General features: G+C 40.6%; 1 protein-coding gene across 1 annotated transcript in view; it reads right to left on the reverse strand.

The window, feature by feature from the left end:
• LOC307043762 (serine/threonine-protein phosphatase 2A catalytic subunit beta isoform) overlaps window positions 1–13,063 on the reverse strand; it is a 32,803-nt gene that overhangs the window by 1,208 nt on the left and 18,532 nt on the right. The window contains exons 4-7 of the mRNA XM_079688552.1: window positions 9,987–10,160; window positions 9,673–9,762; window positions 8,908–9,069; window positions 814–932 (exon numbers count right to left, since the gene is read on the reverse strand). Of these exons, the coding sequence (XP_079544678.1) occupies window positions 814–932; window positions 8,908–9,069; window positions 9,673–9,762; window positions 9,987–10,160 (545 nt within the window). The remainder of the gene's footprint in view (window positions 1–813; window positions 933–8,907; window positions 9,070–9,672; window positions 9,763–9,986; window positions 10,161–13,063) is intronic.

The following is a 13,063-nucleotide window of genomic DNA, read 5'->3' on the forward strand; positions in this document are numbered from 1 at the left end:
TGCAATTTCCAAATTGCAGTATGTGCAATATTAAAGACCAACCTTTAAACAGTACCAGGGTATATGCAGGAATCCTGAAGTCACATGTAAAACCTTTTAAGACCATTTTTAAGACCCTTTCCATACATTTTAAGACCTCATCGCCACTTGGAGTTTTAACCGGTTACATTGGCCCAACAGTTACTATATACAGTATTGATTGTCCTTCCTCCTTATCTTCCAACCATTTGGACGCAGACTTGCATTCCCTCATAACGATGTTGTTTAACAACCGGCGTAAACTCACACTGAATCACACTACACACCTATGTAATGATTACATTCAGGCACGCTGTAGAATACAACCTCTTTGGACAATTTATATACTTATTGGAAACAAGCTACAACATGTAATACCTTGGAAAATGCCGCTTAGTACTTTTTAATAGCCTTAATTTTTGCTAAATTGATTTATCAATTTTTTATATTTTTTAAGACCCCGCGGACACCGTGAGTATTCTCCAGACATATTAAAAAAACATTGTTTGGTGCAGATCCTTTTAGCAATAAAGTAACTGCACCATTTCCATGGCTTTCACTGTTATTCCTTTTCAACTAAATGGATCTCACAACACTCACACTGAAAGCAGCGGAGGCTTCACTTTGAGTAGCAGCTAATGGAGCCAGATATCATCTAAGTTATTAGATTGAAAAGGTCCTTTTGGTGCACGTTATGAATCACAACATAGACGTCTTACCGGATGTTAAAGGAAAAAACTCAGGCCGTATTTCAGCCCTAAGCGAAATTGAAATATATAAAGTGTTTATACTTACAAAGAATATTTCAGAGTGTCGTCCAGTTCCATGATGGCTGCCTGGTTTCCGCAGCGGTAGCAGTAGTTTGGAGCACTAAAGATGGTCACCACATTCTTATCGTGACCCCAGTTGTAGCCCTGAAAGTGCAAAAGCATGTTCATTGTTAAATGTTTTCATGATGCTACTGCATTCATCCATAAAGGGACAATAGGTAAGTACTCTTCCATTAGTGTTCTTCACATTAATAACTAGGGATGGGTACCGAGAACCGGTACTAAGTCAATACCGGTACCTGATTGGACGGTATCGGTATACCGTTAAGCCGCTGGACAAACGGTGCTGCTATCGGTATATGTGTTACGTCTACTTCCTTAGTTTAACTTTAAACCATTTTGGTTGGTTGGGAACCCTCATCCCGTGTGATGTATCCGGTTTGAGACCCCTCTGATTGGCCACTGTAAATGCCACTCGTCATCTCTCTCAACAGCGCTCTTATTATTGTTGTGAGACTCCCGCAGGCATGGCGGACAGAGCGAAGCGATCGAAGGTTTGGGTGCACTTTTAAAATGTTTAGTGGCGATAGTGCAAGGTACAATCTATGTACTCAATTATTTGCTTGTAAAGGGGGTAACACAAGCAACTTAATGAAGCATTTGCAAACGAGACACTCATTGAATCTAAAACGGTGCTAGCTATACTGCTTGTGCTAATAGTGCTAGCGGGCTTCAGCCGCGCCGTGTGTAAAGGTGACCTGAGCGAAGGCTCGCAGGCAAGTTAGCTGCTGCGCCATGCGCACGGGTAATATGTTTTGTTTACCTGAGTGCAGTCTTGCAGACACATCGCCTTGTCTTGTCTTTTTATTAACACTGACAGTGTATTAATGTGAGCTTCTACACCTATAATAATTTGAACTTTCATTGAATGCTTTATAAACCAGTTAAACTTACAGATGTCATTGTGAATTGGAAAACTGCATTTAAATGTTGTTAAAGGTCAACGTTTCAATGTATGGTTCAGCAATTGTTGGTCGTTTTCCAGGAATTGACATATTTTAAGCTCAAATACGTTGTTCTATGTTTAAACCTTCAGACACATTTTGACGTGTTTCAGTTCAGCACATCATTTATTTTGTGATGATTTAAAAGTACAACCCAGAATAATATACGTACTCGCCTTTATCTTTTTGACCAATTTCTTCATATCACAGTTTTGCATGATATCACTGTAGGACAATGTATTAAGGATCTCTTGTTGAGCTGTCTGGATGAAGATGTAAATGATTTACAAATGTAAAAAAAAATGCCTCTTTTCATCCTCTGTCTGAGGGAAAACCCCAAAAAGCATAATAGGGCGAGCAAGGCCCCTTTAAATTATTTTATTTATTTGTGTCTGTGTCTAATTACAATACAATTACTGTTTAATCTTCACATCTTGTATTCATGTCTATAATTTTGAGCACGAAATTATTGAAAAGTATCGATAAGAGTATCGAAAAATACCGATACCGATAAGCAGTACCGGTACCGGTATCGATAAAATCCTAACAATACCCATCCCTATTAATAACAGTAAAGTAACACTAAAGGGTACCATTCCCAAGTAAAAGCCCTGCTTTTGAAAGGTTGCAGAAGTTAAACTCAAATTCACGTTAGTTACATTAAGTCCTCATATGCTGAATGGGTCATTTTAGAATGATATAAATATATTATAGGATTTGAATTATTAATGCATTAATGTGCTCAACACTTATTGCTGCTGGTAGAGCACTTTCTGTTTGACTTTATATATTTATGGATAGCTTTTGTTTCCCACTGAGGATCAATAAAGTCTTACCTTAAACTACCATTAACCAACATAGTGTTTGTGATATATTTTTGATGTATGCGTTTGAATCTGAAGTACTGTTTGAAGCACAGAAGAATAATGAATTCACTTTTATTCAAAGTGCATTCTGGATGGCATCAACAAACTGAACATGCAGACATGTTAGCTTTCATGAAATCAAGCTGTTTGGGCTCTGAAAGATCAAAGGCAAGGCAAATCTTTTTCGCATAATGCTTCCAAAGAGAAGAAGTTTCAGTTATCATGAATAAATGCAGCGTTATTTATAGCTAAATGCTTACTTAAGTCGATCTGTTTGTATAGGCTGATATATATATTTTAAATAATAGAATACTTTTTCTCAACAGCCCAGCAATATAAATAGATTTGACTTGAACAGAGTGTGTGTCGGATGAAGCTGGTACAGAAACAGCAACAGGAGGAGTACCGCACTGCTCCAACTGCATTACATTGGGTTGCCATGGAGACGCGAACACTTTCTGATTCTACAGTCCGCTTCAGTCCACTGAGCATGTGTCAATTTGAAGGAAATAAAGGGGCTAAAGCTTAAAACAATAAATGTGTTTATACATTTCAAATTGTGGTTATTCTATTTCAAACACCTGACATCTTCCAGGGGAAATTCAACTACCGGTGTTGTTCTATAATCGAGTACACAAAATATTTGTTATCTGTCCCAGAACCTGAACTTAATGATGTATTTTTATAATAAATGGGTTACATATTAATCAAAATTAAAACTGCGGTCGCACTTGTGCGCGCAGTGATGAGCGGGCCCTCGCGTCCGTGCGCCTGTCGGGGAGGGAAGCCGGTCGTCCCGGCGTCAAGCAGACACGCGCGAGTCCTCGGAAATGAGCCGTTTGTCATTTCTCTAATTTCGCGTCCCAGACTCCCAGGTCCTCCAGCAGCAACCCGGAAACGGATGTCGGCGCGCCGTCTAGAAGGAAAACTAATTTCTCTAAAGGCTCGATTATCGAGGAGGCTGTCTGGAGGAGCCGTGACCGAGGATACACTGATTTAGAGGAGAGAGGAGTGTCTTTGGAGGAGCTATAACCGAGGTTACACTGAAGTATTATCCGGAGACGATTTCAGCCAACAGTGATGTTTAAAAGAGGCGTGACGCATGGCTGGATGTCAACGAAGCACGGCTCTGCAAACTGTTCCCGTTGTGATAAGTTATTCAAGATGATCAAATGTGCATCAGAGTTTCTGCCCTTTACCGTTTGTTTGTTTACTCACTAATCACATCTCCCCTGGATGTTAGGTTATGCTTTCATTGTGAGGCGATGTTTACAGTGAGAACAGCTGCTGAGGTCAGTGCAGAAAGCAGAACAGTGTGTATAATATATATCGCTCAATAATATATGTAACAGGCCTACATTTCACACTTTATTTGTAGGCTTTAGGAGATATCTACAAATAAACAGTAGATATTTTTCATGAAACCATATAGTGCTTCACATAATAAAATATACAAGGGCTGTAGCCTGATATTTAGTTATGCTGTGTCTGTGTCTGTGTGTGTGTGTGTGTGTGTGTGTGTGTGTGTGTGTGTGTGTGTGTGTGTGTGTGTGTGCAGACAGACTCCATGTTCAAGCGATCGACTATTCCTTCGCAATGTATCATCACATTGGATATGCGCTTAAGTTGCCCTTGATTGGAATTTTTCCAATCATTCCCCTAGGAGGAGTTCACAAGAATGTGCTTAAAATGCATGAAAAAAAAGCAAATTTTTCAAAATGGCCGACTTTCTGGGGGGCGGGGCTTATGGTAGGCAATTTGAAATATGTCCGCAATCATAATAGTAATGTGTGTACAGCATTTCGTGAATATCGGAAAAACTAAATGCGAGCAGTTTGGAGCAATTTGCGACATGTAAATCGTCAAAAATGGTGTATTCGCTGTTAGCTTACGAGTTCCACAAAGGATTTTTCAAAAATGTGCTCCGCAATTAAGTATCATATTGGATAGGGGCTGAACTTGTCCTGGATTGGAATTTTTCCGATCATTCCCCTAGGAGGAGTTCGCAAGAATGTGATGAAAATGCATGAAAAACGCACATTTTTCAAATGGCCGACTTCCTGGGGGGCGGGGCTAATGAAAAGCAATTTGAAATATGTGTGCAATTATAATAGCAATGTGTATACAGCGTTTCGTGAATATCGGAAAAAATATATGCAAGTAGTTTGTAGTAATTTGTGACATGTAAATCGTCAAAAATGGAACATTCTCTGTTTGCTTACGAGCTCATCGTTTGAGCGATCAATTATTCCTTCGCAATTTAGTATCACATTGGAAATGGGCTGAACTTGTCCTGGATTGGAATTTTTCCGATCATTCCCCTAGGAGGAGTCCGCAGAAATTTCCTTAAAATGGATGAAAAACGCACATTTTTCAAAATGGCCGACTTTCTCGGGGGCGGGGCTAATGGAAGGCAATTTGAAATATGTCCGCAATCATAAGAGCAATGTGTAAAATCGTGTAAAATCGTGAAAATCGGAAAAAATATATGTGAGTAGTTTGGAGTAATTTGCGACATGTAAATCGTCAAATTGAACATTCTCCGTTCTCTTACGACCTCCACGATTGAGCTTTCAAAAATGTTCTTCTCAATTTAGCATGATAGTGGATAGGGGCTGAACGTGTCCTGGATTGGAATTTTTCCGACCATTCCCCTAGGAGGAGTTCGCAAGAATGTGCTTAAAATGCATGAAAAAATGCACATTTTTCAAAATGGCCGACTTCCTGGGGGGCGGGGCTAATGGAATCTATATATAAATATGTCCGCAATTCCATGAGGAATGTCTGTGCCAAAATTTGTGAAGTTTTGAGAAACTATATGTGACTACCACACAATAGGGGGCGCTAGTGAGCAGTTTTTTTGAAACATTACGTTGTTTTTTTTACATTCTCGAAAAAGTCTTGGGCTCTGACGTGTGTCCCAAGTTTGGCGTCCGAAGCTCATTTTATGCTATCGCAATTTTAAAAAAAATGTATAGGCCACGACCACATTCTGAATTTGTTGCGACACTTTAAATCTGAGTTCGTAGTCACCCTGAGAGTGTGTGTAAAAAAAAATATCTATATATACAGGACTGTCTCAGAAAATTAGAATATTGTGATAAAGTTCTTTATTTTCTGTAATGCAATTAAAAAAACAAAAATGTCATACATTCTGGATTCATTACAAATCAACTGAAATATTGCAAGCCTTTTATTATTTTAATATTGCTGATTATGGCATACAGCTTAAGAAAACTCAAATATCCTATCTCTAAATATTAGAATATCATGAAAAAGTATACTAGTAGGGTGTTCAACGAATCACTTGAATCGTCTAATTAACTCGAAACACCTGCAAGGGTTTCCTGAGCCTTGAAAAACACTCAGCTTGGTTCAGTAAACTAAATCACAAGTATGGGGAAGACTGCTGATCTGACTGCTGTCCAGAGGACCGTCATTGACACCCTCCATCAGGAGGGTAAGACACAAAAAGAAATTTCTCAAAGAGCAAGCTGTTCACAGAGTGCAGTTTCAAAGCACATCCACAAAAAGTCTGTTGGAAGGGGGAAATGTGGCAGGAAACGCTGCACAACCAAGAGAGATGACCGCAGCCTTAACAGCATTGTGAAGAAGAGTCGCTTCCAGAATTTGGGGGAGCTTCAAAGACAGTGGACTGAAGCTGGAGTCCAGGTATCAAAAGTCACTGTTCACAGACGTGTCCGGGAAATGGGCTACAATAGCCGTATTCCCATGGTCAAGCCACTTCTGAACTCAAGACAACGGAAGAGGCGTCTGACTTGGGCTAAGGAAAAGAAACACTGGACAGTTGCACAGTGGTCCAAAGTCCTCTTTTCAGACGAAAGCAAGTTTTGTATTTCATTTGGAAGTCAAGGCGCCAGAGTCTGGAGAAAGGCTGGAGAGGAGCAAAATCCAAGTTGCTTGAAATCCAGTGTGAAGTTCCCACAGTCAGCAATGGTTTGGGGAGCCATGTCAGCTGCTGGTGTTGGTCCACTGTGTTTCATCAAGCCCAGAGTAAATGCAGCTGTGTACCAAGAGATTTTAGAGCACTACATGCTTCCGTCTGCTGAAAAGCTCTATGGAGATGAGGAATTCATTTTCCAGCATGATCTGGCACCTGCCCACAGTGCCAAAACCACCAGTAACTGGTGTACTGACCATGGCATTACTGTCCTCGATTGGCCTGCAAATTCCCCTGACCTGAACCCCATAGAGAATAGGTGGGGTATTGTGAAGAAGAAGCTGAAAGACACCAGACCCAACAATGCTAATGAGCTAAAGGCCGCTATTGAAGCATCCTGGGCATCCATAACACCTCAGCAATGCCACAGGCTGATTGCCTCCATGCCACGCCGCATTGATGCAGTAATCCGTGCAAAAGGATTCCCAACCAAGTACTGAGTGCATTAATGGACATTTTCAAATGTTTGATTGTGTTTTGCTGTTATAAATCTTTTTTTTTTACTTGGTCTGAGGAACTATTCTAATTTTTTGAGATAGGATTTTTGAGTTTTCTTAAGCTGTATGCCATAATCAGCAATATTAAAATAATAAAAGGCTTGCAATATTTCAGTTGATTTGTAATGAATCCAGAATGTATGACATTTTTGTTTTTTTAAAATTGCATTACAGAAAATAAAGAACTTTATCACAATATTCTAATTTTCTGAGACAGTCCTGTATAATTAGTCCATCCGTTCTTGAGTTATAAATTGGTGGTGTTTTTGGCGCCCCCTATAGTAGAAAAAGAAAATGCTTTTGTGTGCCTATTTCCCAAGAGAGTTTGGACCTATCTACCAAAATCTGTGATGTTTGGATACATTGTTGATGAGTTATGAGCATTTATTTCTAAGCCCCGCCTTTTTTCGAGAACGTTTTGATTGACGGCGGAGATATTTATCGTCCTAACATTCTCATTTTCTACGGTAATGTGTCCGACCCTCCACCGATGCTGTATACGTAATATTTTAACCCATTGACTCCAGAATGTTGAAATTTTTACCGGTCCTGGCGCCCGTGCAAAATTATACAACTTTCTCAGCATCCTAAAGACCTCAAAAACAGGAAATATGATTCCTTATAATAATAATAATACCACGGAGAACAATAGGTTCCTCGCACTTCGTGCTAGGACGCCGTTGGGTCCTAGCGCTCCGTGCTCGGGCTCTAATAATAACACGGACAACAATAGGTTCCTCGCACTTCGTGCTAGGACGCCGTTGGGTCCTAGCGCTCCGTGCTCGGGCCCTAATAATAATAATTCCACCAATAACAATAGGTTTCCTCGCACTTCGTGCTAGGACGCCATTGGGTCCTAGCGCTCCGTGCTCGGGCCCAAATAATAATTCCACCAATAACAATAGGTTTCCTCGCACTTCGTGCTAGGATGCCGTCGGGTCCTAGCACATCGTGCTCGGGCCCTAATAACAGTTAGTTGCATTGCTATAAAAGCCTTACTGGAAAAACTGCTAGCGTATTTGAGCACAGCCATCAGGCAGTATTCACACCATAAGAAAAAAAAGTTTATGTGACGGCATCTTGAGTCTCCAGAGGAGAGACGGGTGAAGATGGCGTCGTCAGTACAGCTATCACATCGGGTTGGAAGTCAACAACATACGAACATTCTGACGGACAAATGTTTGTAGCCGAGCTCGACACAGGAGAGAATTTGGTTTAAAAAAATTGCCGATTCAGTTTTGCTCTCCCGTCCCATCGACTTTTCTGAAAATGTTGTGATGTAGTCCCAGTGTCTTGAATGTCGAGTGAACACTCACGGGACTCAGTTTAAAACAAATACATTTTAAAGGCTACCTTGCTTGTCAGAAACGGGCTGTATGATCATTCTGAAGGCTATTTGGTCTTGTGCACATTATACACACCAGCGATAGTTGTTATGAAAACTGAACTACTGGCACTGCTACTCAATGTTCTGGAGGAGAGAAATAACGGGAGTAATAGGCACACCAGTTATAAAAAGGTGACGCTTTCTCTTTTTTTAAGTGTTGTGCCGTTGATCTCATTTAAGCCAATCTGGACTTTGAAAAGTTACTGATGAGATTTATAAAAAAAAATCACAAGACAGAAATCTTAAAGTTGGTGTGGAGCTAGGTGGTATAATGACACTTTAAATGGCTTAATATAGTCACTGAAATTAAAAACATTAACTGTGTGTGTGTGTGTGTGTGTGTGTGTGTGTGTGTGTGTGTGTGTGTGTGTGTGTGTGTGTGTGTGTGTGTGTGTGTGTGTTACCTCCATAACCAGCTGATGGGCGCGGGACACCAGAGTGAGGCCGTTGGCATGGTTGAAGGTTTCAGAGATGTCCTGTCCGAAGGTGTAGCCGGCACCTCGGGGAGAGATGCCCCACCCACCACGATCATCGGGGTCCGACCACAGCAGGTCACACATGGGGCCCTGAGAAAATGAGATTGATTATTTTATTTTTTTCACTTAGACTTTATTGATCTTTTTTCCAGACAGTAAACAGCTAAAAACCAAGCAACATCAGCACAGTACAATGACTTTGGTGCCAGACAGCATGTTACGAGAGGTATTCCTGTGTATTATGGATATATAAATGCAAAGTGTATAATGTTCACCAATAATCATGTTAAATAGAACTAAATTTTCCCAATAACAATTGAGTAGGGTATATTCACAATCATATTCATTTGGAAATATATATTTGAACCATCTTCTGGTACAAATTGTTTCATAGTCTCTCCATCTATCACTCCCTGTTAGATATGATATGCTTCCTGCGATTTGAACATTGCACTAGTCCGTATTGCAATTTTGATCAAATGTTGATTAATAGTGCTAGCCTAATACACACTGTGGTTTGTTTTGACTCGATCTCATAAACACTGTCCTGCTGCTAAAGACACCAACTACAGCACTAAAAGTGTATTCATCCACCACTGAAAATAGTTCGAGACAAATCCTGTGTGTGTGTGTGTGTGTGTGTGTGTGTGTGTGTGTGTGTGTGTGTGTGTGTGTGTGTGTGTGTGTGTACACCTCATGTGGGACTTCTTGCAGGCGGTCCAGAGCTCGTATGTGATCCAGAGTGTCTATGGAGGGAGACAAACCTCCGTGGAGACAGAAGATCTGAAGAAATGAATAAAAAGAGATGCCTCCGATTGAAGTTACTCTGCACTTTGAACATGAGGGCATTTGAAGCTTCACAATCTGAAAGTTTGACAAAGCCTATAGAAAGACACTAACCATAAATTACTTTTTGCATCGTCTTACATCGCATGGACAGTTATTGCCTTAAAAAAAACTGTTATCGCGGGACAGACAAACACGGTTTTCCTGGCTAAGCCTCCTACCTGTCCGTCCACCAGTGCAGTGAGTGGCAGGTAGTCAAACAGGTCTGTGAAGTACTTCCAGACGTTGGCGTTGCCGTACTTCCTCAGACACTCGTCGTAGAAGCCGTAGACCTGCGTGATCTGCCGCGACTCGTGGTTTCCTCGCAGGATGGTGATTCGCTCCTGGAAACGAACCTGAAGGACACAAAGAATAAACTATGTTATAAAAGAGTCGACAAAAAGCAATGGGATTCTTTCAGCAAGCAGGAAATGAACCCAGCTCACACTGTCCGCTCCTTGCAGCAGCGAGCCGCGCAACGTCCCGCCAACACGGCACCCAGACCCCACGCAGCTTTCTCACCTGTTTGTCATTACTGGTGTCATTTTCTGGTTGCCAACACCATTGTAACACATAATCACCAGGTATGAAAAAGGTGACAAGGATCAGAGCCCGCCGACACCACGGAATATCGGCTTTAAAATTAGGAATAGCAGAGGATTGTAGCAGTCGGAACAACTAAAGCGGCAGTGGTAATAATAACAGAAACGCCAAAGAGTCACATCTAATAGAAATATATACAGGGATGCAAACACAGGTGTGGTGAAAAAAGAGAGAACTATTCGAAGCAGGAAAAAAACTGCGTAATATACCATCTGACAAAGGCCTGTGCTATAATGCTTCAATTAACTGGCTATTCTTTATAATATACTCAGATCAATAAAGACAGAGATGTTAAGTTATAAATCAAGGGTTTTTATTATTATTTACAGCAGGGGTGGGGAACCTTTTCCTATCAATTTTTACAACATCCTCCGAGGGCCGTACAAATTATTGAACTCAACCTCTGCTTAAAAAAAACTAAAATCACAGCCCATTCATTTTGCCTTTCTTTCATGCTGTGCAAAGAAAAAGCAACCTCTTAATCCAGATATCTTACCATGACTCGCGCATGCATGTGCACTAGGGCTGTAACGATACACTAATCTCACGATACGATACACGATATTGGGCTCACGATACGATATATATCACGATATTCAGCCAACGATACGATTCGATATAATTCGATACACTTACATCATTTTCTGAAAGATTTTAAAGGGACAGTGTGATTTTGGTGACATCTTGTGAGTGTTTCATTGACTTGGATTGAATTAATTCAACTGAAAACTGAAAGCATCAATTATACAATATATGGCTCTGACTAGACAGAGAGTCTACAGCTTGCAAATGATGGACAAAATGACTCAAAAGATGTGGTGAGAAAATTTGTTTCATTTATTGAAACGGTGCCAACTGTAGTTTACAAGCCTTTGAAACGTAAGTACATAAAGTGCAGTATCACAATGGACAATGGAGAATTAAAAGGTGCAGCAGGTGGCCTGTTCTGAACAGATTCTTTTACAGCATTTTTAGCTTAACACAGAATATGAGGTAGCCAATAATTCAAGTCACTAAGAACCAGTGTTGTGCTAGTTACTGAAAACCAGTAACTAGTTACAATACTAGTTACTTCATTTCAAAAGTAACTCAGTTACTTTACTGATTACTTACACCAAAAAGTAATGCGTTACTGTGAAAAGTAACGTTTTAGTTACTTAAAAAAAGGGCTCCCAAAAAAAAAAAGCTCCCATTAATGCCCTTATAGCCTTCATTTAAGTACTGTTATTGCGTTGGAGAATAATACAATCTGTTGATCAACTTGACATGCATTTGCATCACTGAACTCTGCTAAGCAATGTGGTCTATACAAACACAAAGATATGTTTCAAAGTGCCAATTTATCGTCGTCAGAGAGCGATTCCGGTTGATACATGGCAAAGGCTTTCACAAAGTTAGAGCCGTTATCAGTAACCGTGGAGGTAACTTTTGTTGACACTCCATACAAAGAGTGAATGTGGTCAATCTCAATAGCAATAAGATCGTACGTGTGCCTACCCTTTATCCTTTTACAGGCCAACGCAGCTTTCTGGCGTTGTAAAGTGATGGGGTTTATCCAGTGAGATGTTATCCCGAGGAAGCTTTTGTTGTGGACAGACCAAATGTCTGCGGTGGTCGAGATGTATTCCAGCCCCTCAAATGTTTTCTTTAGCTCGCTATCCATTTTGGTATATTCTTTCTCCAGGTAGTTGGAAAACGTTTTGCGTCCCGTGTGCCGCCCGGACATGGTATCATGCTTACTAGCTCCCTGAAAGCGGGTGACTCCACTGTAGAAATAGCCTGCACGTGTTCAACAACATACCGTGCAATGGCTTTATCCACTTTCACCTGACTAGCAGTCCCTCGGTTGAAATCCAGCCGCTGTTGCTTGGGTGGAGGTGGGGTGGCGTCGGATGGCTCTGGGTCTGTGGTCTTAACTAATAGCTTCGCCCCAGCATGTTGTTTTTGCACATGTTTTAACAGATTGGAATTGCTGTTTTGAGCAGTAGATAGGATATTTGACCCGCCAAGACACAACTTACACTTAACTAACACATTCTTTTCTTTATGCCCGAGAAAAGTAAAATAGTGAGCATATCTTCATGCGGAGAAACTCGACTTGTGCTCCGCCGTCGCCATTATAGTCTTGTTAGTAGGCTAACTAAACACAAACACGCCCACAAAGCGTCTCCGCATGTGACACAGGAAGTATCTAAGTACATTTACTCAATTACTTAAGTACAGTTCTCATCTCATGTTCGCCTCGCTGTTGGCGCCACTCACCAACGTCTGGGAGCCGAGCCTATATAAAAAAAATAACGGAGTAACGCACCATGTAGTAACGGTAACTGAGTTACTGAATTTAAAAAATAATGTGTTAGAGTACTAGTTACTGCCAAAAATAACGGCGTTACAGTAACGCGTTACTTTGTAACGCGTTAGTCCCAACACTGCTAAGAACTAGGGCTGGGCGATATGGTCTCTAAATGATATCGCGATATTTACTGACTATATCGCGATTTACTATATAGATCGCGATATTCTGAAATGTCCTCTAAAAAAAACAACAATTTTTTGATGTTTACAGTCACGCCAGTATGATGATTCTAGTAGTCCCTGCAACATATGTCTGCATTAAAAAAAATCGACTAATAATGAAGAAAATTAACACATTTGT

The sequence above is a fragment of the Notothenia rossii genome (genome assembly GCF_949606895.1).
Source record: "Notothenia rossii genome assembly, chromosome: 6".
NCBI classification, from domain to species: Eukaryota; Metazoa; Chordata; class Actinopteri; order Perciformes; family Nototheniidae; genus Notothenia; species Notothenia rossii.